Below are 26,231 nucleotides of genomic sequence, written 5' to 3'. Positions count from 1 at the left end.
ACTTTCAGTTTCAGAGCCTTAAAAAAGAAAAATGGGGGCGCCTGGGTGGCGCAGTCGGTTAAGCGTCCGACTTCAGCCAGGTCACGATCTCGCGGTCCGTGAGTTCGAGCCCCGCGTCAGGCTCTGGGCCGATGGCTCAGAGCCTGGAGCCTGTTTCCGATTCTGTGTCTCCCTCTCTCTCTGCCCCTCCCCCGTTCATGCTCTGTCTCTCTCTGTCCCAAAAATAAAATAAACGTTGGAAAAAAAGAAAATTAAAAAAAAAAAGAAAAATGGTTTCATCATTGCTCTTCAACTTAACCTGCTTGTGGAGGGTGCCGTCCAGGCATGCATAAGTCTAAAGTAAGTCTTTTGGATTTCTCTTTCAGTCTCATTATCTGGATACGCTTTCCAAAAACTTGCCTCCTTTTCCAAAGACAGCGGAAGCTGCAGACGAAACAGCTGTTCAGAAAACATCCGATCTTCCTCCAGGTAATGTGTTTCTGTAGCTTCCTGTTCCTGTCACTGAACTTAAATGAGGAATGCCTAACAATGGCCTCTTAGGACATAACTAGTTCCTACCGCCTCTTGTCTCAGTAACGGCTGATGGCATAACCTATTGTGACTTGTGTATTACAAATTTGGCTGAGTTATATGAGGAAGCCAAGATACAAATCGAATTTAGTTTTCCTCCGGTGTGCTTAAAATTTACCTAAGAATATTTAGAAGACCTGACTGATTTGTAAGTCAAGGGAGTAATGAAAGGTTGGAGGAGAACAGGGCAGACACACAGGCTTGAGGTATCAGCTCACGTAATACCCGATAATAAGGAGGAAAATGTGTCTTTATAGTGAAGGGAAGCCGAGTTGAGAAAAATAAACAGCTATCAAAGATCTTTTGGAGCAACTGTACAAGTCTGGAGTAGGGGACTGTTAGTTGGGGGCATTGTGGAATTTTTCTGAGTTTTCTCGGGTGTGATGATGGATGTGTAGAACAAGGTCTCCTTTCCCAGAGATGCATGTTGGAGAATTTAGGGATGAAATGCAACTTAGTGCTTCTTTTTCATAAACTGGGTAGTGAAAATTCCCCCACAGAGGAGTTTTCTACTGCACAATGCCATAGCAGAGGTTCGGCTGCCTGGAATGAGCACAGCCAAAGAAAACATCTGATTACCACAGAGTCTGCAAAGCAAAGATTAAGGCTGGAAAAATGACTTGGAAACGAAATGGGGAGAAATCAGAGACGAAGGCTGATGGTGCTGGTGCCCACCTGTCCCCAGGCAGACAACTGTAATCAATGAAGCCTATTGTCCCCTTGCAAGGGGGCGAGGCCACAGGTTTCTCAACAATCCTCCAGGGAGCAACCACCATTCAGCCAGGGTGGCCCACATGCAAGTTGAAATGTACTATTTGCATCCCCAGTCCTTGATAGATGTATTTTAAATGTATTTCATGTTGCACTGATTTCTTAGAGAGACGCGTCTTAATAAAGAGCTACATTTTCATAATAATGAACGGATTCAAGATTGGAAACTTTAAAAACAAAAATCACAGCTCAGTTACTCTTGCCAGGTAAAAGTAGGCTAAATTACTTGGCTTCTGCTGCATAACCCAACCAAGATAATTACTGTGTTGCCTTGCGGAACCATCTAGCTCTTGGGGAGTGCGTTCCTTGCAGATACCATCCTGTTAATGGAAAACGTGGCATCATATCATGACGAATCCTTGCCTCTTAAAAGCTTTCTTCCATTTAGTCTTTCTAAAGGCAGGGGTGTGGGGAGCACCTTGTTTGCTGTAAAGAAGAATACAAACATCAGTAGTTCTTATCTCATTGCCCAGAGTATCACTTTATAATATTTGTTTGGGGTTTTCTAGATTCCCAGCCAGAAACAGTTTCAGGACAGGAGTCCCCACAAACACCGAGTGTTCCAAAACTCAAGAGTTTTGTAGATGCCAAGGAGTCTGCTGACCAGAACCAAACTGAAAATTTGGCAAAACCTATTGCAGGTATGGCAGTCATTTGCTTTATCTCATTCTTTCTCGAAACTGAATGTTACCTCTTTTTGGAGGAGGGAAGATGACACTGGGAGCTGAGGGTCTGGTTGGCGGTTACAGAAAAAATTCCAGTGGGTCACAGAGCCCAGAACTAAAGCACTTTGTAAGGCTTCTTCGCACATCAAAGTATCTCAAAAAATGTTTTGATGGGGCGCCTGGGTGGCGCAGTCGGTTGAGCGTCCGACTTCAGCCAGGTCACGATCTCGCGGTCTGTGAGTTCGAGCCCCGCGTCAGGCTCTGGGCTGATGGCTCAGAGCCTGGAGCCTGTTTCCGATTCTGTGTCTCCCTCTCTCTCTGCCCCTCCCCCGTTCATGCTCTGTCTCTCTCTGTCCCCAAAATAAGTAAACGTTGGAAAAAAAAAATGTTTTGAGAATGATTGCAAGTCCTAGATTGAAAGGAAAAAATGGCAAATATGTATTAGATGGTTATTGTATTTTATTTCTTTATTGTATATAATTATTTATTTTAATTAATTTATTACATTGTATTATTTAATTTTATCCCTCGTGGATCTGAGAGCTTGCAATACTTACTAAATGTCAGGAACCTGGTAGCTTTTTTTGAGCAGCCAGTAATTTGGTGGTTGGACTCATATTTACCCACCTTTTCAGGTACTTTCTTGGTCTGCAGGTGCTAGAAGAGAAACATAAAGTGTAGTCTCTATACAGCACACCATCTCATTTGTAGCAGAAATTAAAGTCTGGAATAATACAAAATAATTGTAATTACAGTGGAATCACACTGATTTCACTGAAGTTAATTCAACTTTATGGCTGATCCGTAAAAAAAAAAGAAGAACAGAGTATTTAAAATTGTGTAGATGAATTTGCACCCCTTCACTCCCGTGGACATGGTCCATTTTGAGGGGGGCACTTGTTGGGATGAGCACTGGGTGTTGTACGTAAGCAATGAATCACAGGAATCTACCCCAAAACCAAGAGCAACATACACTGTATGTTAGCTAACTTGACAATAAATTATACTAAGAAACAAAACAAAACAGAAAGTGAGATGGGAATCGGCCAAGAGGTCTTAGTTTTACCTCTCCCAGAGGGAGCATCTTGCCACCTCTACGAGTGACTTAAGGGATTTACCTTACACATGCCTTTTGCCTTCCTGATTTCGAAGTTATCTCTTCTGGGGCTTCTGGGGGAGGTTCAGTCGGTTAAGCGTCCAACTTCGGCTCAGGTCATAATCTCGCGGTCCGTGAGTTCGAGCCCCGCGTTGGGCTCTGTGCCGACAGCTCGGAGCCTGGAGCTTGCTCTGGATTCTGTGTCCCTGCCTCTCTGTGCCCCTCCCCCACTCGTGCTCTGTCTCGCTCTGCCTCCCAAAAATAAATAAATGTTAAAAAAATAAAAATAAGTCAATTTTAGGTTATCTCTTCTATAAAGTTTTTTCATTTTTTTTTTTAATTTTTTTTCAACGTTTTTTTTTTTTTGTTTGTTTTTTTTTTTGGGACAGAGAGAGACAGAGCATGAACGGGGGAGGGGCAGAGTGAGAAGGAGACACAGAATCGGAAACAGGCTCCAGGCTCCGAGCCATCAGCCCAGAGCCGGATGCGGGGCTCGAACTCACGGACCGCGAGATCGTGACCTGGCTGAAGTCGGACGCTTAACCGACTGCGCCACCCAGGCGCCCCTAAAGTTTATTCATTTAGTGGACAATTTACTCAATGCCTATTGTACACCTGGCATTGTTCTAGGCATGGAAATACAGCAGCTAAAAAGCCCATGTCTTTTTTTTTTTTTTTTTTAATTTTTTTTTTCAACGTTTATTTATTTTTGGGACAGAGAGAGACAGAGCATGAACGGGGGAGGGGCAGAGAGAGAGGGAGACACAGAATCGGAAACAGGCTCCAGGCTCTGAGCCATCAGCCCAGAGCCTGACGCAGGGCTCGAACTCACGGACCGCGAGATTGTGACCTGGCTGAAGTCGGATGCTTAACCGACTGAGCCACCCAGGCTCCCCTAAAAAGCCTATGTCTTATAGAGCTGTACAGACCACGGGCAGACCTAGACAATAAATCAATAAACAGGTAAATCAGATAAATTGCGGTTGGAATAAATGTTATCACGGAGTAAAACCGTACATAAGGTATGGAAAATGTCTTGGGGAGAGGGATGGCCTTTCATTAGGGGGGTAGGAGGCCCCTCTGTGAAAGGACATCTGAGCGTAGACAGAACAACAGGAAGGAGCCAGCCATGCCAACCCTGGGGGAGAGAGAGGGGGCAAGTATTGTGAACAGCTGGTTTGAAGACCCTTAGAGGAGAAGAAGCAGGAAAATGGGCATAAGGCTAGAAGACAATGGGCAAAGAAAGAAGTAAAGGAAGGTGAGGTCAGAGGGAGGGATAAAGATAAAACCACGCGGTGGTGCATAAGGAGTCTGGGGTTTTAGTCCGTGTACAGTTTTATTCAAATACCACTGGAAGGTTTTGAACAGGGTAGTTTACACAACTATAATTTGTATTTTATTTAAAAAAATTTTTTTTAACGTTTATTTATTTTTGAGACAGAGAGAGACAGAGCATGAACAGGGGAGGAACAGAGAGAGAGGGAGACACAGAATCTGAAACAGGCTCCAGGCTCTGAGCTGTCAGCACAGAGCCCGATGCGGGGCTCGAACTCACGGACCGTGAGATCATGACCTGAGCCGAAGTCGGACACCTAACCGACCGAGCCACCCAGGCGCCCCTATAATTTGTATTTTAAAAAGATTACCCGGTAGCTTGTGGGTGGGGTAAGGGGAGTGGAGAAGCGGAGGCTGGGAATAAGCCACTGAGGCAGGCCATGTGAGCACTGGCAGAGACCTGGCTAAGGCCGTGGAGTCTGGGCAGGGGGGGGATTAAACCAACTGGGACTGTCCACCCTGGAGGTAGAGCTGAAGGGACTCACGGGTCACCAGGATGTGGAGCTGAGGAATAAGAGGAACCAAGGGTGGTTCCCAGGATGAGTTGTGTGACCAGTTATGAGGCTGAGAATTTGTAGTTGTAACAAGCTTCAGGTGGTGCTGATGTTGGATCACACTTTGAGAACCATGGCCCTAGGGAAGACTCTAGAATGTAACAGGCAGAAGAAGGGCCAGAAAAGGCTACTAAGAAGAAGCCAGTGAGGTCGGAGAAGAACAGGAGCATGAAAACCCGTGTTTCCAGTGGATCACATGGCCCTGAAGGGCCAAGGGAGATGCAGAATACCCACGGGACTGGGGGAGATAGAGATAACTGGTGATCTTGGTAAGAGCCCTTTCAGGGCCTGGAGGAGCCTGCAGCCAACTGAAGCAGGCTGTGTATAGAACGGTGGAAGAGGAACCAGGAATGCACAGCTTCACCCGAGAGCTTTGCTGAAAAGAACAGAGGAACAGCATTGCAGCCGAGGCAGATGTGTGACCAGGGGAGAGATTAAAAAATTTTGACACACTGGAGGATGTTGACTTGCAGACAGTAATTCAGTAGCAAGAGAGAACTTGCAGGAGAAGAGGTCCTGCTTGCAGGAGAGCAAAGTTCTAAAGAAGGTGAGAGAACGTGACGTTTGCGGCAAACCCTGAGTGTCCGAGTTGACCTTGGATGTAAATAGGGCCACCTCATCCAGCGATGGGAGAGAGGAGAAGGAATATGGGTACATTGGCAGGTGGGTTTGCATGTTTGGTATTAGGCAGATGAGCGAGTCTGATGGCAAAGGAGTGGATATAATGATAAGAATAGAAAGTCCATTCCAGAGAAACAAGAAAGCAAAACAAGAGAGGGGCGACTGATTGTTTTCAGGTGACAGTGTCAGTTGATTAGAGGCCTCAGTGAGGCCAAATGATCGTTTGCTAGATACGACAGAGTAATGGGCTGGCAGTTTAGGAGGTTGTGTTCTAGAGAGGAAAGTGGACACGGAGACTGTGAAAGCGGCAAAATTATTGGTGTTGGCAAAGTTGAGATCTGACCATGGGAGCTTGTGGGTGGAGACGAGGAAAAGAGGAAGAAACGAGATGATTGAGAATCAGAGAGGACCGGTGGGGGGTGGGTTGGGTGGCTTGTCCAGGTGATGTCAACAGGTGAAGTGGAAGTCCATCCGAGGTGTCAAGACCTCCAGTGAATCAAGGGAATGACAGAGGTCTGTAAGCGACAAGTACATCATGGAGACGTCATAGGTAATAATCTGATGGCACGAGCTTCAAAGAAACAGGAGATTTGGAAGAAGGGAAGAGTCTTTGGAACAAGGACACCTACTGCACCTGTAGGGATCAAGATGCTGAGATGCGAGACGGTAACGGGACTCACTAAAAGTGGTGAATTAAGTTTGGATGGAAACAATAAAGCTTAAGGAAGTGCAAAACAGGAAGAGTGGGGAAAGCTTTATAGGAGAGCTGGCCTTGGGGAATAAGATAAAATTTCGTAGGTTTTAAGATTTAAGATTGGATCACCTCAGACAACCCCCATTTCATCTACTTGAGGAACCTGAAGCCTAGAGAAGTCAAGCAATATCTAAACTCATACAGCAAATCTGGAACTAAGCCTGGGGGAGAAAAACGAGTTTTTTTGACTCCTCATTCTCTATATTTTATTACACTGCCCTCCAGATGTAAGAAAGAGCAAAGAATACTTTGTGCAAAAGAGAGAGAGAGAGAGAGAGCGCGTGAGAGATGGGCAGGGGCCATGTCTTCCAAAGCCCGAAGGCAGAAATGAACTGGAAACTAACAAATAGTTCAGTGTTCTCGTTTGGTCAGCAACAGCATCAGCTCGAGGAGGTCTGGATTTTGTACAATTACAAGGTGCTTGTCGGCATTTGCTGCAACAAAACTGTGTAAATCCCGTAGCGGTTTACAGCCAGCGCTGTAAGGGTCTGGGGGCTGCGGGTGGACTGCGGCAGCCTCTGTTCCAGCGGCGGGCGGGCGGGCGCACGGGGGCGCCACCAGGCCCCTGAGCTCTGAGAGCGCCCCCACCTCCCGGCGCCCGCTCCGCCGCCCCGCCCTGACAGCTGCGGGCGGCTGGGTGAGAAATCAGCAAATGCTGCAGATGGGCACAGTGTTCAAACCAGGGCAGGTTTCCTCCGGAGAGGCAGTGGTTAGACTTCTACCCGCGCCCCAAGAGCTGCGGGTGACTGTCAGGGGTGCTCCAGCCCCCACACGGAAGGAGCCGCCGCCACCACGCCCTCCCCCACCAGCTGAGTTCAGTGTCAGTGGGGCAGAGAAATATGCGCCACGTGCACGGAAGACGTGCTCTGCGAGGAAGGGAAAAAAAGAGTGATGATGAATAAATACTACAGTCGTCCGCCTCAGCGGGGAAGCGGACAACCATGACGGCTTCTTCAGGGGCCTTGGGCCCAGCGGTCATATTCAGATGACACCCCCCCCCCCAAAAGTGGGACCATCCCAATTTAAATATTAAAGCACCTCTGGGGGCGCCTGGGCCACTCAGTCAGTTAAGCTTCTGCACTCTTGATTATGGCTCAGGTCAACTCAGGTCAGGTGATGGGATGGAGGTCTGTGTCAGCCTTCCAGCTGGGCCCTGAGCCTGCTTAACACTGTCTCCCTCTCTCTCTCTCTCTGTCTCTAAAAAAATATATATATATATATATAATATATATAATATATATAATATATATATTATATATATTAATTTTTTACACGTGTATGTATATTTATATATATTTTTTCACACACATATATATATTTATATATATAAATTTTATAATTTTTATATAAATATATATTTATATATTTTATACATACATACACATATGTGTGTATATATATACATGTATGTGTGTATATATGTGTGTGTGTATATATCTATATATACCTATATAGATATAGATATAGATATATGAGAAGTACCTCTGTATCAGCTGCTTCAAGCGCCTCAAAGCACTCCTCCCCCTCCTCCAATCCCTGCTGAAGCCCAGGGGCGGTCCAGTGGGGTATTAGGGGAGGCAGCCTGGTGACCTGCAGAGCTGAGAGTACAGACAGGCTGTACCTGGCTCCTTATGGAATAGCTGCGTAACCTTGGGCACACTGTCTAACCCCACTATCTCTTCCCGTTTCCTCTTCTGGAAAGGGGAAATAACGTAATATGCATCATGAGGTTGTCGAGATTAAATCAGTTAGGATCTGTAAAATGCTTTTCAGAGTAGTGCCTGGCACAGGATAGACTCCCTATCAGTATTTACTGTTAATAATAACAGAGTGAGCAATTAATTAGAACTTGTTAGACTCGTAAAACGCATGGACACAAAACAGTAATATGCATATGGTAAGAAAACAAACAAAAAGGTACATCAACCCATTAGAATGGTTGCACATGTAGGAAATGGTAACCAAAGGGAAAGACATTGAAACACTGCTCCCTGAGCTCCATCCCCAGAGATTCTGATTCGGTTTTGGTCTAAAATTGGGCTTGTCTGGCCTGTGGCCTGGGAACCTCTATTTTTCTAGAACAAGCCCAGGGGATTATGATGCATGGATGAGTTTGGGACACACTGGGGCAGTTGTCTAGGAAAAACTCACTATTCGTACAGAACACTTCTGTGCCCAGAGGTGGGGCGGGGGGAGGAGTTTCCCACACCAAGCAATTTTGCGGCACTGATTGGGTGTCCTACAATTCACTTCAATTCTGACACCAACCACACGTAGTGCAGACCCTACAGGTGAAGGGCTCAGTCCCACAAAACTGCCCCCCGCCCAACTTCAGGTGCGGGTTTCAAATCCTGGCTGTCACCCGTGCTTCTGACCAGCCAGCTATCAATTGGGGCTCCCATGACCCCACCTAGGGTTTTACAATTTGATACAACATCTCCAAACTCACATCTTATTATATAAAGGAAGTGATAAACGGCAGAGATGAACAGCCAGATGATGAGGCATAGGGCAAGGTCTGGAAGGGTCCAGTATAGGAGCTTCTGCCCCTGTGGAATTGGGGTGCGCACCTTCCAGGTACACAGATGTGTTCACCAACCCAGAAGCTCTCGCAACCCTGTACTGTGGGCAGTTTCATGAATGATTCATCACCCAGGCGTGATCCATCATTAACTCAATCTCATCTCTTCTCCCCTTCCCAGAGGACGGAGGTGGGACTGAAAGTTCTAAGCTGCTAATCATGTCTTGGTCTTTCTGGTGACCGGCCCCCATCTTGAAGCTATCCAGGGGCTCAGGAAGAGTAGCCTCATTGTATCAAAAGACTCTGCAATTACCCAGGAAAGTCCAAGGCATTTAGGAGCCCTGTGTTAGGAACCTGGGTCAAAGACCAAATCCTAGAACAAAAGATGTTCCTAGCGTTCTTACCATCTAGGAAATTCCAAGGGTTTTAGGAGTTCTGTGCAACCAGGGGTGGAGACCAGTATCTGTATTTTCTGTTAGCTTACACTAAGAGAAGGAACATGTTCCTGGAGGAGTCTGACTCACTTGGCTGCATATTCCAGCCCTGCCACTTCTTTCCATTTCTTGGACCAGTTATTTAACCTCAGTTGTCTTGTTTGTAAGAAAAAAAAAAAGAGAGAGAGATTGCTATTATATTAGTTACGACTCTTCAATTTGTAACTGAGAGAACTCAAAGTCGCTGAAAAGAAAAGTGGGGGGACATTTACTGGTGCTCAAAAGCCAGCCACAGAGTAGTGGATGTGGTGCCAGCCCAGGGCTGACTGGATCCAGGCACTCTGGCTTTTAAGGAGTGTGTTTGTGTCTGATTGCCCCTCTCTTGGGGCAGCCCTCCCCCCCCCCACCTCCATCTTGCTTCATCCCGATTTGTCCCTGTTTGGTTTTACCCTCTCCTGCAAAGAACAGACTATGTCCATGCGGCAGGGACCATGACAGTAGAGGTCCAAGATCTTGATTCTCCCAGATCCATAACCCGGTAGGCAAAGCTGGGGCCATCGCTGTCAGCTTCTTGGAAATATACTGGTGAAGAGCCCACATTGGCTCTGCATGGGTCATGCACCATCTTGGTGACTGGAGCCGGAGATGTTGTGGCACCAGAAGTATGTCTGGGCGGAATGGGGGGTGGAGACAGGCAATGGGGAGAGTGCTGAGTGTACAGTGATTAGAATACCATAGCCCTCAGCTTGTAGGATTTTCTGAGGATTGAGTAAGATGCTACATGTAAGAACACACTTGTGGCGCTTGACTGCACATGGTGGACACTCAAACATTGGTTTCCATGCCTTCCCGCCCTTGGTGATCTGAATGCAAGGAAGGACGTTTAAATCAGATGATCTAAACTACTATTGCTATTTCAACCACTGGGTATTTGGAGAAAGACAGGTGCAGCTATCTATGCACATTATCTAGTTTTGCTCACTCCTTCACCAAGTGTGGTGATCTGAAGATTTAATTCCCTGGCTTAATTTACCTGTAATTACTAAGCCACTTTTTAGAAGTATATAAATACTTATACATATATAAGGGTATATATAAAAATATACATTTTTTTCCTTCATCGGTTTTAAAAGATCTTTCCGAGTCAATGTTTACTGTATTGTCCCTCGTTGATTTCACGGAAAGAACCCTGGGGAGATCTGGTCACCCAGCTTCTCAGAATTTGACTTTTCTCATTTATTTAGAAAAGATGATGCTATTAAGCACCTGCCCGCCCATCTCAGAGGGGTGTCGTGAGAACCAACGTTAGGTTACAATCTCTTTGTAAAATGTAAAGACATAACGCTAGGGTTGACTTTGTTCCTTTAAATAAGTTCTTTTAAAAAGGTAAGAAGGAAAGTTTCCCAAGTTGGCTTATGTTCTCATAAACTCTGGTATGCCCTCAAATGTCTTTGAGTAAAACGTCTGTGTGGCACAATTTAAACTTTTCTAACAGAAGCAGAGTCCTGTGAGCCTGTGAAAATCCCCACCCAGTCGTTGCTGCAGGATGTTGCGGGGCAAGCAAGGAAAGAAAAAGTGAAGTTACCTCACTACCTGCTGAGCTCCAAGCCCAAGTCCCAGCCTCTCACAAAGGTAAAACAGACATGGGGACCAATGTCCCAGAGCCAGGCGGCATTTCATGCAATCCCGACCCATTGAAGTTACTGATGTCCAGCCACTGGGTACTGCGATTGAGTGGACATACATACCATCATCTCCCCGTGAAGGCCTTTGGATCACACAGAGAATGAGCCAAGGCCGCCCTTTGCCCGGGGCCAGCTCATCCAGGCTCACGAGGGGAATTTTAGGAGCTGGCTCTTAAACCATGGCTAGCCTGAAATCAGCCTGCTGGGAGTGCTCACACCATACACATCAGCAAATGCTACTAATCAACATTCTTTTCAGAGAGCCAGCTTACCAGCGCCCCACTGGTCCCAGGGATCATTGGCCATCCTTCCCCGTGGCTCTTAGGATAAAATCCACAATGGCAGCATAGCTACAAGCCCTGTTTGCCTTTACTCTCGTTTTGCCCCCCTTCTCACTTCAGCCATCATGGGTTTCCCTTAGTTCTTTAAAAAAATTTTTTTTAATCTTTATTCACTTTTGAGAGACAGAGCGTGAGTGGGGGAGAGGCGGGGGGGCGGGGACACAGAATCTGAAGCAGGCTCTAAGCTGTCAGCACAGAGCCCGACGTGGGGCTCAAACCCATGAACCGTGAGAACGAGACCTGAACCGAAGCCGGATGCTCAACCGACTGAGCTACCCAGGTGCCCCTCCCTTAGTTCTTTAAAAGCTCCTTCCTTCCTCAGAGCCTCCAAGATTAAGATTTCCTCTCATCTCTGCTGGGAACACCTGCCTTGAGCCTACCAATCCTTTTGATAGTTATCCTTTGATGTTTTCATGGCACTGTGTGTTCATTGTCATCACAGAATAGGTTGCAATGTAAGTGTTACATGGTAAGAGTGCTTCTCAAACTTTGAGGCACACATGATTATCTGGGAATCTTGTGAGCATGGAGATTCTGAGTCACGGGGGCCTGAGAACCGGCCGTTCTAATGAACTCCCAGGTTGAGCTCAGTGCTGGCCAATAACAAGATAATAAGAGCACAGAGTGTGATTAGCTGGCCAGCAGCATTGGCAAAGCCTGAGAACTTGTTACAGATGCAGATTCACGCCCCTCCCTCCCAGATTTACTGGTTGAGAAACTTGGGGGGGTAGAGTCAGCAATTTGTGTCTTAACAAGCCTCCCAGGTGATTTGGACGGAAGCTGAAGTTTGCTAGTCACTGGAAGCTGAAGTTTGCTAGTCACTGGCACAGAGGAAAAAGCATACAGTTTAGAATCAGGCCAACTTGAGTTTGAAACTTTTGCTTGAGCAAATGACGCCTTACGCTTCTCGGAACGACAGCTTCTTCATCCTGAAAGCCTAAAACTTGCCCTTACAGCGCTGTTGTAAGGATTACACGAGACCGATAGTGTTCGTTTCCTCCTGCAGCCGAGCAGTTCTTTTCCTCTGGCGATAGGGCCTTTTTCTTATCTTGGGAACACAACTTGGAACCATTTTCTTTTGTTACTTTTTTCCTTAAATGCAAAGGTGCAAGATTTGGTTGGAGGCAAAGTGAAAACGTCCTCTGTTGCGTCTGCTGCCATTAATAACGTGAACTCATCCCCTTTTGGATTCCACCTTCTCCCACCATCAGTGAAGTTTGGAGTCCTAAAAGAAGGACACACCTATGCAACCACTGTGAAGCTCAAGAATGTTGGAGTGGACTTTTGCAGGTGAGGCCAAGGCACCAAATGTCTACTCACGTCACTTTCTCCTTCGCTGAGACTTGTCTTTGGCTACCTGTGTCACTGAACGTTTATCGAACTGCACTCTAATTACACCTTGACTCTTGAATCCTCACATCATTCATTCAACCATTTACTTCATTCGTTCATCCATTCATTCATTCATTCATTCTTCATCAGATCAGTATTTTTCAAGCCTCAACTATGTGGTGGGCACTTCTTTGTCCTCCCATTAATCGTTATTCACGCTTTGGTAGAAGCAATTCAGGGGCTGATCTACGGTAGCAAAAACTAAAGGGGAAGCTGTACAAGTCTTATAGTAACTAACGCATAAAACCTGAAAGTCTGTTTCTCAAACCCACCACCCACTGTAATGCCAGCTGACATTTGTTTGTACTTTATGATCCAGAAGGGATTTTAACTCCACTATTTCTGCATAATTGAGGCAAAAAGGAAAAAAAAAAAATTAACCTGAGTCATTAGGGCCATTTTGCCTCTGAAGATCTGACTTGGCCGTAACTCAGAGCCTGACCTCCCAGTTGAAAATACCCTACAGCTGGCATTCAGTGACAAGAGTCCTTCATTTCCAGATCATTAGAATTTTAGAATTTGCAGAGACTATTACAGAGGATCAGAGTAACATGTTTTGAGGTCTTATTGGCTAGAGCAAGACAGGATCTCAGATCTCCTGTGGACCTGTTTGTATGTGGCACCATGCTTTATCCACACAGCTGTGGTCACTTCTTGTGTCCTTCCCACTGGGTCAATAGACCATATGTCTATACCAGGACATATACCCAATTACAAGTGTCTATACCCAATTACAAAATCTTCCCTATTCTATTTTGGATTAAATTTAAGCATAATATGGGGTCCCCTCCCCCCAAAACAGTGAAATAAATGTTTATTTCAGTTGCAGAGCTATGCTCATTGTAAGTGGCAAGTCCTTCCAGTTTATGGTTCTGGACTCGAGACCGGAAACCAGATGTAATAAAGCTACAGAGGCATCTGGTTTAAAAGATCAACATCCCATTTTAGTTGAGGCAAATACCCAGCTTCAGGAATCACGTTGGTTTCCTCAGAAACAACCAGGCCACCAGATCAGACATTACTGTCTTTTTAGGCTACTGCCAACAAAGTGGGTGGGGAGAAATAGAGAACCAACCTCAAACCAATAAAACTTATCCATGCAGATCCTGTCTACTCAGTATAGAATTTTAGCTTTCGGGATTTCACTCCTCAGCTTGTTAAATTCAGCCACTATGGCTCAGACAGCAAAGTTGATGGTGGAAGGCGCGGGATTGAGGTCATCGTGGAGGTAGGCTTTCCCTGGCATTTTAATTTACTCCAGGTCTTTAACCTTCAGGCAGAACCCACAAACCACAGGAAGGGAAAGAGATCAATAGGCACCACGTGTGAGCTTGGGGCTTTTCAAGGTCTCTACATTTTCTGAGCCTTTTCTGTTTCTCTTCTCCCCAAACATGCAAGCCCCATGCCACGGCAGAGCGAGACGGCTCCCATGCTCTCCTGCTTTCCAAAAGAGCCTTTATTCTTCAGCTTAATGATCTGGCAGGCAGCATCGGTGTTCACACTGGCGGCTATGCTGCCGTGCACACACCAGCCAAACATTCACGACAGTCGGCCCGAGACCAAGCTGGTCGGCGGCATCCAATAACAGAGGGTTGAAACTGGGGTTGGAGTCTGTTTGACGCTGATGAAAACTGTTGCTGGGAAGGGGGTTGTGAAAGGGGCCCCAGCTTCTCCCAACTGAATATTGGGTGGTTCTTTAATGGTGTGGACCCCCTGCTCCTTTGTAGCAAATATTAACACCTTCCTGGTTTTATGACATCCCAGTTCATTCACTGCTTTTTCGTGATGGCGTAAATTTATTTTCTCTTTTTGCCTGGCAGGTTTAGGGTGAAGCAGCCCCCACCCAGCACAGGACTGAAAGTGACTTATAAACCCGGTCCTGTAAGTCCCATGTGCTACCTGTTGTGTGTGTCCCTGTGTGTGCATGGGAGTGTGTGCATGGGAGTGGGCTTTTAAGTCATTCTGTGCATTCAGTTTAAACCATGTAGAAGTCTGATTTTTCTAGGATCATAAGCAAAAGATCCCTGGTATTGGTACAATATGTGGCTTGATATCACTTACTTCGTGTAATGACCCCGAGACAGATCCTATGCATAAATGGAGTTAAACTCCCAGCTATGGAAACTTTCCTGAAGTTCACTCATTTGTCCCAATACTACAGCTACGTATAGTTGTATGAAAAGTCCCTTTTAAAAAATTAAATATGATTTGACATGCGCTTGGAAAGCTGACTACCTCAAGGTATCCTGTAATAAATTTGTCTGCAAAATGAAAAACTCCTTGGAAAAATAAATATTCTACTCTTTGTATTTTATGTACCTTTGGCTTATTTTGGTTTGCCAAGAGAATATTATCTAATGACATACAAAGAAATGGTAGTATATTAACGTCATCAGTCCCCTCCTTTCTCCAAGGAGCTCTGAAAATGCCAATTTTTTTTTTTCAACGTTTATTTTTGCGACAGAAAGAGACAGAGCATGAACGGGGGAGGGGCAGAGAGAGAGGGAGACGCAGAATCGGAAACAGGCTCCGGGCTCCGAGCCATCCGCCCAGAGCCCGACGCGGGGCTCGAACTCCCGGACCGCGAGATCGTGACCTGGCTGAAGTCGGACGCTGAACCGACTGCGCCACCCAGGCGCCCCTGAAAATGCCAATTTTAAAATGTCAACCTGTTCTTTATTCAACACATTCCCCAACGTGGGGTGTTTAATATAAAATCTGTATGTTGTCACTCACTTTAAATTATAATTTCAGAAATGTAGTATCAAGCAAACAAAAGTTTACAAATATACAAAATATAAAATAATATATAAAATATAACAAAATCATACTTGTAAATCTTAACATTTATTTCTTGATCAGCGCATCGTCTTGTTTAACATTCCTCCCATTTCACTCAACAGGCTTTGAGTTACTTGAGCATGCCACTGATAGGGACAGGGGACAGGGGATGTTAAAAATGAGTAGGACACACAAGTTGCTCGCAAAGCTGGGCACATAGTGGGGACACAAGAGATGGATGGCTACGTGACAGAATGAAGTGAGGATATCTGGTAGACACAGGATCAGCCGTCACAGACTGGGACGCGCACGGACTCATGGGAACACAGAGCAAGGGCATCCCATTCTATAACCAGCACACGGTGTTCCCCGAGTCCCAGGATCTTAAAACTGCCACGGTTGTGCGTTGACACAGAGGGGCAGTTAGGTATGGTGCAAAATCAGTTGGCTTCTTGTAATGACAGTGCCACCAGCAGCAGTGCCGTTGGTTAATTAAACCCTCCGCGCCTTGTTTCCCTCATCTATAAAAGGAGTCGCTTGAGGCGCCTGGTTGGCTCAGTCGTTAAGCGTCCGACTTCGGCTCAGGTCATGATCTCAAGGTCTGTGAGTTCGAGCCCTGCGTCAGGCTCTGGGCTGATGGCTCAGAGCCTGGAGCCTGCTTCCGGTTCTGTGTCTCCCTCTCTCTCTGACCCTCCCCTGTTCGTGCTCTGTCTCTCTCTGTCTCAAAAATAAATAAACGTTAAAAAAATTTAAAAAAAAAAAAAAAAAAAAAGGAGTTGCTTAGACCCGATAATTTCTTGGTCCTCTTCCAGCCCTAATACCTTATGGTCTACAAAACAGTAGTTTGCAGGCTGCAGTTCCAAACAGAAATATACTTTGAGATTAGACCCACCAATTCGTGAGCACCTCTCTCACACATTTCATCATCGTACTGTGTCAAGATTTCAGAAACTTCGCAACATAAAGCAAAAAACAAAACAAAACAAAAAATCAAAGTCAGCTCTCCTTCCACTCTTCTGGGAAGTTAGCAGATTTCTTTTCATTTAAAGTAGGGGTAATGCCCAAAGCCAAAATGACTGTTGGATCAATCTTTATAGGTACTAAAAACCCAGCGTGTATTCTTTGAAGCTCACTCTCGACTGTTAGTTTTTTAATATTTTTTTTTTCTTTTTGACAGTAAGTTTTGGCTCTGCACAAATATAATCTATAGACTTGTCCATATGTAAAGCTAACCGCTGTTCAGCTTGGTTGGTTGCCAACACCGAGTGAATGTGCTCGGAGCCCGGGTAGACCTGATGGCAGGATGCCAGCTGCCATGTGGAGTGGCGTCACCCCAGCCCTGCCCTCTGTGTTGGGCTCCAGGGCGAAGGGCCTGGTCCTCAGACATGGAGCATTGGATACCGTCCAGCAGACCTTCCCAAGCACATTGTTGAAAAAGTTGAAATATTTTTCCGGTCCTATTATTTACAAACTATACTGAAGAAAACAAATTTTTTGTATCTAACTGCTTTCCATGTGGTGGTTTCTGATATATTTTTTTCTGGCTAATTGTTCTCAAGTCTGCTTCTTAGCCTACCTCCTGGAGAGGCAGCTTAGGAACACAAACAGCTCTTTCTTTCCTGGCCAGTGTTCTCTTCAAGGGACAAGGCAAGAAGCCCATTCCTTGCTGTGTTTCTTCTTCATTATATATCGGGTTTCTTCTTTGTTGGTCCAGACCTCTTCCACGTAGCTTTCAGACCTAAGCAGTTTGGCATTTGAACTCCTCCCGTCTCCCTATACTGGCTCTGTCACACCATAGGCCCTCCACTGGGAACATTATAAACTAAGAGGCAGGGCCAGGAAGTTGTGCGATTCACGTAGTCGCTTATCTTAAACTTCTCTTTATCTGCAAAGATGCCCCTAGGAACTCACTGCAGATATTCAAGAAAGAGCACAATTGCGGGCATTGTAAACTTTGCCTTCAGTGCCACCTCCAGGACGCTGGCTTTTATTTTTCTTACCCTTCTTCCCAAATGGCACCTGGTTTTCCCCTTCAACAATTTATCCTGGGTCCCATTTGCTCCATGGAAGTCTACCTAGCTAATCTACAAAGTAATTCTTGTAAGTGCCTAACTGCGATGGTTCATGTGCGCCAAATTTATAGATGGGAAAACAGGATTAGAGAGTCTAACTAGCTTGCCCAAATTCATGTTAAAACCCAGATTTGAGCCCCGATGTGTCTGATTCTAAAGCTACATTGTGTCCTATAGGTGGCAGCGGGTCTGCAGACGGAACTGAAAGTGGAGTTATTTGCCATGGCTATTGGAGAAGAAGGTGCCAGGGGATCAACACACATCTCGCACAATATTGAGATTATGACTGAGCATGACATCCTGTTCTTACCCGTGGAAGCAAATATCCTTTAAAGTTCAATTTGAGTAGTCATAAATAGAGCAAAAATTACATTTGAGCAAGGAGAAAATATTAGAATGCTATTCCGTGACCCCCCCACCCCCACACCTGCACTCCATAGCTTCATTAATTCTGTTTTTAAAACCGTAGAGTTGAAGTTTTAGGATAAAGATTGTCTTCGTCTTTGTGAGCGGCTAGCAAAATGCCTGTTAACACAGTACGTGAGCAGTGACTGCAAGTTGAATGAATGTCAATGTTCATTGCTGTCTATGGGGTATCAGACAATCAGAATTAAGCAGGGAATTGTTTTTAAAACCTTTGAGGAAAGGAGACTTAAGTAGAAAGAACAAACAAATCCACAGCAATAGGAGAGTTCTGGGTGTTGGGAAGTATAGGGAGTTCAACTCGTTGAGACCTTAGGGGTATTAGGAAACATAGTAGGGAAGTTGTGGAAGATTTTGAATCCCTGCTTAAACTTTATTATATAAGCAAGAGTGAATCATTGATCCAGTGCATGATACAATTGTCATATTTTTATCAAGATGAACCCAGCATTACCGTGCTGGACATGTCGAGGAGCAACCTGATGCAAATAGAAACAACGAGTCGTTGGAAGGCCGCTTCATTAGGCCGAGCATAAGGACAGGAACTACCCCGTGGCAGTTATGGAAGAGGGTCATGGGTGGAAAGACATTTGGCGGGGGAGAGGAATCTGTAAAATCTCAGGTGGAACCCATTGAGGGAGGGCAGTAAGAGGACTCAAGAGTTCAAGGTTTGGAGCATGCAGGTCTGGATCTCAATTGAAGAGACAGCGCAGGAGAGGTAATGATTTTAAACATCATCTACAAAGAGGAGACAGCTGGAGGTATGGAAGAGGAGTAGAGCTGCGGGGTCTGTTAAGGACACAGAAGGAAGAAGAGGAGACCGTGGAGACAGGACAAGCAATCAGAAAACCAAGAAACATCTCAGAAGCCACACAAGGAATTTCAAGGAAAACACGGACCTCGTTGACAGGTGCTACAGAGATGTCCTGGAGAATTCAGATTACGTAGGACTGCTAGATTTGGCTGAAGGGAATGGAAGAGAAACATTAAAAAATATGAATGAGAGGAAGTAACTGAAGCAGCAGCATCCAAAGGAGAGCAAGAGAATAGTTAAGAAGAGAGCTGAAGGCTTAGTCTCGGCGAGGGGGCATGTGAGGATGGCTAAGGATCCAGACTTTGAGGTGAAGGGGAAATTTGGGGAAGCTTGTGTCAGATGACCTTGGTTTCAGTGGAAATGGAGCTGAATTCATTTGTTCACTTATTTCAAAGGAAGTGTCTCTAGTGTGCTAGGCACTGTTCTAGGCACTGGGGATACAGCAGTGAACAAGACACAAAACTCCCTGCCCCTACGTTGCTTACTTTCCAAGGGGAGAACAGACTGTACGCAAAATAAGTAACACAAGGACTACAATGGTGCTCGTAAGTACAATGGAGATAAATAAAAAGTAGGAAAGGGGGTACAGGGAGGATTAAGGAGGACTGCAATTTAAAGTGGGATGTTCATGAAAAGACCTCACGGGGGATGTGATTTTTATTTTTTTCTATATGGATGGCAAGGTTCTTCTGCAGTGATAGGAGAAAATTAACCAAAGAACCAGCTTTTTACTCTAAGAATTAAATCAAGTCTCCATACATCCTCTTCACACAAGTTATGAGATGCTGACCCAGAGACACTGTAACCCTGTTGCTGGTCACAGTAACTAAGTCATTCTGCTTTTATGCTCGTAGATTAAAGGCCACCTGTCAGGCATAGATAGATGGGGCAGAGAGTTTTATTAGATCTTTTATCTACTTCTAATGTCAGTAGTGAGAATTTGTAGCCCATTTCTCAAGATCTATCCCTTCCCCAGAAAAAAAGGCATGACCTCTAGACATTGATGTGATTTTGGGACCTGATTATGGTGATTGATGTCTCCTATAGGAAGACTCACCACAGTCAGGGGAGAAGCACACACTGGGTGGACAGGAGAAATTCCAGGAAATCAATATCCGTCCGTCTTCCTCTAAGCCTGAGTCCACAGAATTCACATTGCATGGTAAAGGACCCAAAACAGAGCTAATGAGGCTAGAGAGGAGGTTCTGATTTGAAAATGTTAACGAGTTTGTATATACACATCATTTGGTCACAAAAGTCCTTAACGAGTATCTTACCAGTTTTAACAAGCAGCAATTATGATAAGAGACCAAAAGATTTTCCTCAGGGAAAAGAAAATCCCATGGTCCAGAGGACTTCTACGATTTCTTCTTCTGCACTTGGAGTCTTCATGTCCCGTAAAATTTCTCCACGTTAGGTCCGGTAAGTAAGTAATAAATGGGAATTTGACTGGTAACCATTCATATGCGAGGCCTTAGACCTCATGTTTGTTCCTCTCTTCTTACAGCCAGAAACCAATGAGCCACTAAGCCCAGGGGAAAGGAAATACTTGTTTTTAATGACCAAAACAGCTACTCCTTTACATATATTATCATATCTCATCCTCACACTACTGATAAGATAGGTATTCTTTCCCACGTTATAAATGAGGAAGCTGATGATGTAAAAATCTAACCTACTTCAATGTGATTCTGAAGTTTTTTTTTTTTAATTTTTTTAATGTTTATTTTTTTAAAGTTTATTTTTGAGAGAGAGAAAGAGAACGCGCACAAGCAGGGGAGGGGCACACAGAGAGGGAGACACAGAATCCAAAGCAGGCGCCAGGCTCTTAGCTGTCTGCGGACATGGGGCTCAAACTCACAAACTGCGAGATCATGACCTGAGTCAGTCAGACGCTTAAATTGACTGAGCTATCCAGGCACCCCTAAAGTTCATTCTTTTAAGTGCTGTTTTCAGTGTTGACCTTCCAAGAAGCAGGGGCACTGACACCAGGATGTCCTTCTGAACTTGAAACTTTATAAGTAAGCCAGTGGTTCTCAGACATTTTGAATGCAGACTCTTTATATATTCTTAAAAATTACTGAGGACCCCAAAGAGCTGTCATATATGTGGGTCATATCTACTGCATTTACCAAACTGGAATTAAAACTGGGAAAAATTACCAATGTGAAAACCATAATAAACCCAGTATATTAACATAGATTTTTTTTAATGAAACATTAACTATTTTCCAAAACAGAAATGGATTACTCACGGGACACTGTTTTACATTTTCATAATTCCTTTACTATCTGGCCTAATAGAACACAGCTGGGTTCGTACCCCAGCTCTGCCTTCAGTCTGTCACGATATGAGACATCACGCAGCCTCTGGAAAACTCCACTGTATGCTCATGAGAGAAAAAGGCAAACAGCATCTTGTCTGTTTCCTGGAGCTGCTGAAACAAGTCTGTGCCTGTTTCTTGCGGCTGCTGGGAAAGAGTCACACAAGCCAGGTGGCTTAAAACAACGGATATTCCGTTGCAGTTCAGGAGGCCAGAGATCCAAGATCAAGGTGTCAGACTTGGCTCCTTCTGGAGATGGAGGGAGGATTTGTTCTATGCCTCTCTCCTACCGTCTCAGGGCTGCCAGCAGGTCTTGGTGTTCACTGGCTTATTGCTGACTCACTTTCATCTCTGGCTCAAATGGCATTCTTCCCCGTGTGTATATTTCTGTGTGTCTCCCTCCTTGTAAGAATGCCATTCATTAGATTTAGTGGGTACCCTAATTCTGAGTGGCATCGTAAGGTCACCTTCCGTTTCTGGTAGACATGAATTTTGTGGAAACAAACCCAGTGTAATCTACCCTCCGGTCCCCCAACATTCACATCCATCCCATCCCAACACTCCCAAAACTTTTCACCCATTCCAGCATTAACTCCAAATTCTCAATTCAGAGTGTCACATCCCATCTGTCTAAATCAAGTACGGGTTAGACTCTGGTATGCCCGGCCTTGGTCTCCTTTGGTCTCCTTTCCATTGGTGGACGTATGAAACTAAAAAGCATGTTTTCAGCTTGTACCATACGATGGTGGAAAAAGCATGGGATAGATATTCCCGTTCCAAAAGGAAGAAAGTGGAAGGAATAGAGTCACTGGTCTAAAGCAAATCTGTGACACAGCAGGGCAAATGTCATAAAGTTTCAAGGCCTGAAAATAATCTTTTGTGGCTTGACCAGCCCTCTGGGCCCAGAGGCTGTCCCAGCCCCAACCTCTAGACCAACAGAAGCCCTATTGGCCCTACCCTCTCTGTCCTCAGCCTGGGACACAATCTTACCCTCCGGGCAGCCCATTTCCTGCTTATAGAATCCTACAAGTCTGGCAGCCTTCCTTCCTCTTGTCCCATCTCTGTCCCTGCGAGGCCAAAATGGCAGCATTTCTGCCGATGTAACATTCTCACAAACCCGTCAGTCTTCATGGGTGTCAAGGAGTTCCACACCTTAGACATGAGGCTTCTCCACAGATCCTTTCTGGACAACCGTGCCTCTATCCCTAGCTTCTGCTGAGATGCTTGATCGTATCCATGGCCACAAATCTAATCGCACATTTTCCAGCACACACCCTTGGTGACCTCTGAAGAGCATGCCCTTGCAGAATAGATAGGCTGTGAATTTTCAAACTCATCATGTTCTGGTTCCTTTTTGCTAACCATTTCCTTCCTCAAATTATCTCTTTCCTCTTGCATTTTACTATAAGCAGCAAGAAAGTAGGCCACATCTTCCATATTTTGTTTGGAAACCTCAGCTAAATATTCAATGTCATGGTTCACAAGCTCTACTTTAACCCCAAAGCAGAACACACGTCAGCCAAGTTTTCTGCCACCTTACTTTTCCTCCAGTGTCCAACATGTTCATTTCTGAGTTCACACCAAAAGAACCTTTATCTTCTAACATGTATTCATTTTTGAGAGACAGAGGGCTAGCAGGGGAGGGGCAGAGAGAGAGGGAGACACAGAATCTGAAGCAGGGTCCAGGCTCTGAGCTGTCGGCATAGAGCCTGATGCAGGGCTCGAACTCACAAACTGCGAGATCATAACCTGAGCTAAAGTCAGATGCTCAACCGACTGAGCCACCCAGGCACCCCAGAAGCACCTTTCAATGTTCACACTTCTATCAACATTTTGTTCATGATGAAATAGAAATTCTCTGAGATGCCAGCTTTCTCTACTGTCCATATTTCCATATTTCTACCAAATCATTTCAAGATAACCTAGACTTTTTTTTTTTAATTATTACATGGCTCAAAATTCTTCCAGTCTTTCCCATTTACCCAATTCCAAAGCCACTTCCATATTTTTAGGTATTTGTCCAGTAGCACCCCACTTCCTGGCATCAAAATCTATTTGTTTCCTGGGGTTTCCATAACATTACCATAAACTGGGTGGCTTAAAACAAGGTATTTTCTTGCAGTTCAGGAAACTAAAGGTCTGAAACCAAGGTATTAGAGGACTGGTTCCTTCTGGAGACTGAGGGAGAATTTGTTCCAGCCTATCTCCTGGCTTCTGGTGGTAGCCAGAGTCTTGGTGTCCCTTGGCTTATAGCTGCCTCATGCCAATCGCAGTCTCTGCCTCTGTGGTCCCCCGGCCTCCTGTGTGTCTCCTAACATTGCATTCTTATACGGCCACCATCACTGGATATAGGGCCCACTCTAATATAGTGTGAACTCATCTTAACTAATTACATTTATAAAGACCCTCTTTCCAAATAAGGACACATTCATAGGTTCTGGGTAGACATGAATTTTTGGAGAACACTCTTTAAACTACTATGGATTTTAATATGGTTTTGAAAGTATTTTTGGCATTGCAGACTCCATGAAAGGTCTTACGGACCCCTGGAGATCATAAACTATACTCTGGGAACCACTGAATTCATGGTTTATGTCAGTTCTACTTAATGACTTTTGGAAGTTACTCCAAACTGAGAAGAGGTAAAGTTTGCATCACTAGTTGGACTGAATAGCTTCCAAATAAAAGATACATAATTCCTGTTGGCACCAATCTATCAAAAGTAACTTCATGAATCCATCCAAAGAAGAAATGACTTCAGTGATGTTGCCTTTATGCCTCTGTTCAGATGATCACAGACTTAATGAGATTGAAAGATGCCTGCTGTACTTACTCTTTTTTTTTTAATATGAAATTTATTGTCAAATTGGTTTCCATACAACACCCAGTGCTCATCCCAAAAGGTGTCCTCCTCATCACCCACCCTCCCATCCCTCCCACCCCCCATCAACCCTTAGTTTGTTTTCAGTTTTTAAGAGTCTCTTATGGTTTGGCTTTCTCCCTCTCTGTTTTTTCCTCCCCTCCCCCATGGTCTTCTAGTAAGTTTCTCAGGATCCACATAAGAGTGAAAACATATGGTATCTGTCTTTCTCTGTATGACTTATTTCACTTAGCATAACACTCTCCAGTTCCATCCATGTTGCTACAAAAGGCCATATTTCATTCTTCCTCATTGCCAAGTAGTATTCCATTGTGTATGTAAACCACAATTTATCCATTCATCAGTTGATGGACATTTAGGCTCTTTCCATAATTTGGCTACTGTTGAAAGTGCTACTATAAACATTGGGGTACAAGTGCCCCTATGTATCGGCACTCCTATGTCCCTTGGGTAAATTCCTAGCAGTGCTATTCCTGGGACATAGGGTAGATCTATTTTTAATTTTTTGAGGAACCTCCATACTGTTTTCCAGAGTGGCTGAACCAGTTTGCATTCCCACCAACAGTGCAAGAGGGTTCCCGTTTCTCCACATCCTTGCCAGCATCTATAATCTCCTGATTTGTTCATTTTAGCCACTCTGACTGGCGTGAGGTAGCATCTCAATGTGGTTTTGATTTGTATTTCCCTGATGAGGAGTGACCTTGAGCATCTTTTCATGTGCCTGTTGGCCACCTGGATGTTTTCTTTAGGGAAGTGTCTATTCATGTTTTCTGCCCATTTCTTCACTGGATTGTGTTTCGGGTGTGGAGTTTGGTGAGCTCTTTATAGATTTTGGATACCAGCCCTTTGTCTGATATGTATCTTTTCCCATTCTGTTGGTTGCCTTTTAGTTTTGTTGTTTCCTTTGCAGTGCAGAAGCTTTTTATCTTCATGAGGTCCCAACAGTTCATTTTTGTTTTTAATTCCCTTTTGTTTTGGGGATGTGTCAAGTAAGAAATTGCTGCGGCTGAAGTCAGAGGTTTCTTCCTGCTTTCTCCTCTAGGGTTTTGATGGTTTCCTGTCTCACATTCAGGTCCTTTATCCATTTTGAGTTTATTTTTGTGAATGGTGTGAGAAAGTGGTCTAGTTTCATCCTTCTGCATGTTGCTGTACAGTTCTCCCAGCACCATTGGTTAAAGAGACTGTCTTTTTTCCATCGGATATTCTTTCCTACTTTGTCAAAGATTAGTTGGCCATACTTTTGTGGGTCTAATTCTGGGGTTTCTATTCTATTCCATTGGTCTATGTGTCTGTTTTTGTGCCAATACCATGCTGTCTTGATGATTACAGCTTTGTAGTAGAGGCTAAAGTCTGGGATTGTGATGCCTCCCGCTTTGGTCTTCTTCAAAATCACTTTGGCTATTTGGGGTCTTTTATGGTTCCATACAAATTTTAGGATTGCTTGTTCTAGCTTCGAGAAGAATGCTGGTGCAATTTTGATTGGGACTGCATTGAATGTGTACATAACTTTGGGTAGTATGGACATTTTAACAATATTTATTCTTCCAACCCATTAGCATGGAATGTTTTTCCATTTCTTTATATCTTCTTCAGTTTCCTTAATAAGCTTTCTATACTTTTCAGCATAAAGATCTTTTACATCTTTGGTTATGTTTATTCCCAGATATTTTATGATTCTTTGTGCAATTGTGAATGGAATCAGTTTCTTTATTTGTCTTTCTGTTGCTTCATTATTAGTGTATAAGAATGCAATTGATTTCTGTACATTGATTTTGTATCCTGCAACTTTCCTGAATTCATGTATCAGTTCTAGCAGACTTTTGGTGGAGTCTGTTGGGTTTTCCATGTATAATATCATGTCATCTGCAAAAAGTGAAAGCTTGACTTCATCTTTGCCAATTTTGATGCCTTTCATTTGCTTTTGTTGTCTGATTGCTGATGCTAGCACTTCCAACACTATGTGAAACAACGGTGTTGAGAATGGACATCCCTGTCATGTTCCTGATCTCAGGGGGAAAGCTCTCAATTTTTCCCCATTGAGGATGATATTTGCTGTGGGCTTTTCATAAATGGCATTTATGATGTTTAAGTATGTTCCTTCTATCCCAACTTTCTTGAGGATTTTTATTAAGAAAGGATGCTGAATTTTGTTAAATGCTTTTTCTGTATCGATTGACAGGATCATATGGTTCTTTTCT

At 44.4% G+C, this 26,231-nt stretch overlaps 1 protein-coding gene across 2 annotated transcripts in view; it reads left to right on the top strand.

Annotated features, from left to right (window-relative positions):
- The window catches only part of SPAG17 (sperm associated antigen 17), a 235,792-nt gene that overhangs the window by 192,099 nt on the left and 17,462 nt on the right, over positions 1-26,231 (top strand). The window contains exons 42-48 of one of the 2 annotated variants that reach the window (XM_040471449.1): positions 366-468; positions 1,851-1,982; positions 10,820-10,953; positions 12,453-12,637; positions 14,560-14,620; positions 17,770-17,914; positions 20,107-20,251. In XM_040471449.1, the coding sequence (XP_040327383.1) occupies positions 366-468; positions 1,851-1,982; positions 10,820-10,953; positions 12,453-12,637; positions 14,560-14,620; positions 17,770-17,914; positions 20,107-20,246 (900 nt within the window). In that variant the 3' untranslated portion in view covers positions 20,247-20,251. Of the gene's footprint in view, positions 1-365; positions 469-1,850; positions 1,983-10,816; positions 10,954-12,452; positions 12,638-14,559; positions 14,621-17,769; positions 17,915-20,106; positions 20,252-26,231 lie in introns of both variants that reach the window. The other variant, XM_040471448.1, reaches the window with a different exon arrangement.

The sequence above is a fragment of the Herpailurus yagouaroundi genome, unplaced genomic scaffold, assembly GCF_014898765.1.
Source record: "Herpailurus yagouaroundi ecotype Mexico unplaced genomic scaffold, PumYag 77, whole genome shotgun sequence".
Classification (NCBI taxonomy): domain Eukaryota; kingdom Metazoa; phylum Chordata; class Mammalia; order Carnivora; family Felidae; genus Herpailurus; species Herpailurus yagouaroundi.
Note: the sequence above shows the minus strand (reverse complement) of the source record. Positions and strands in the feature narration are given on the sequence as shown.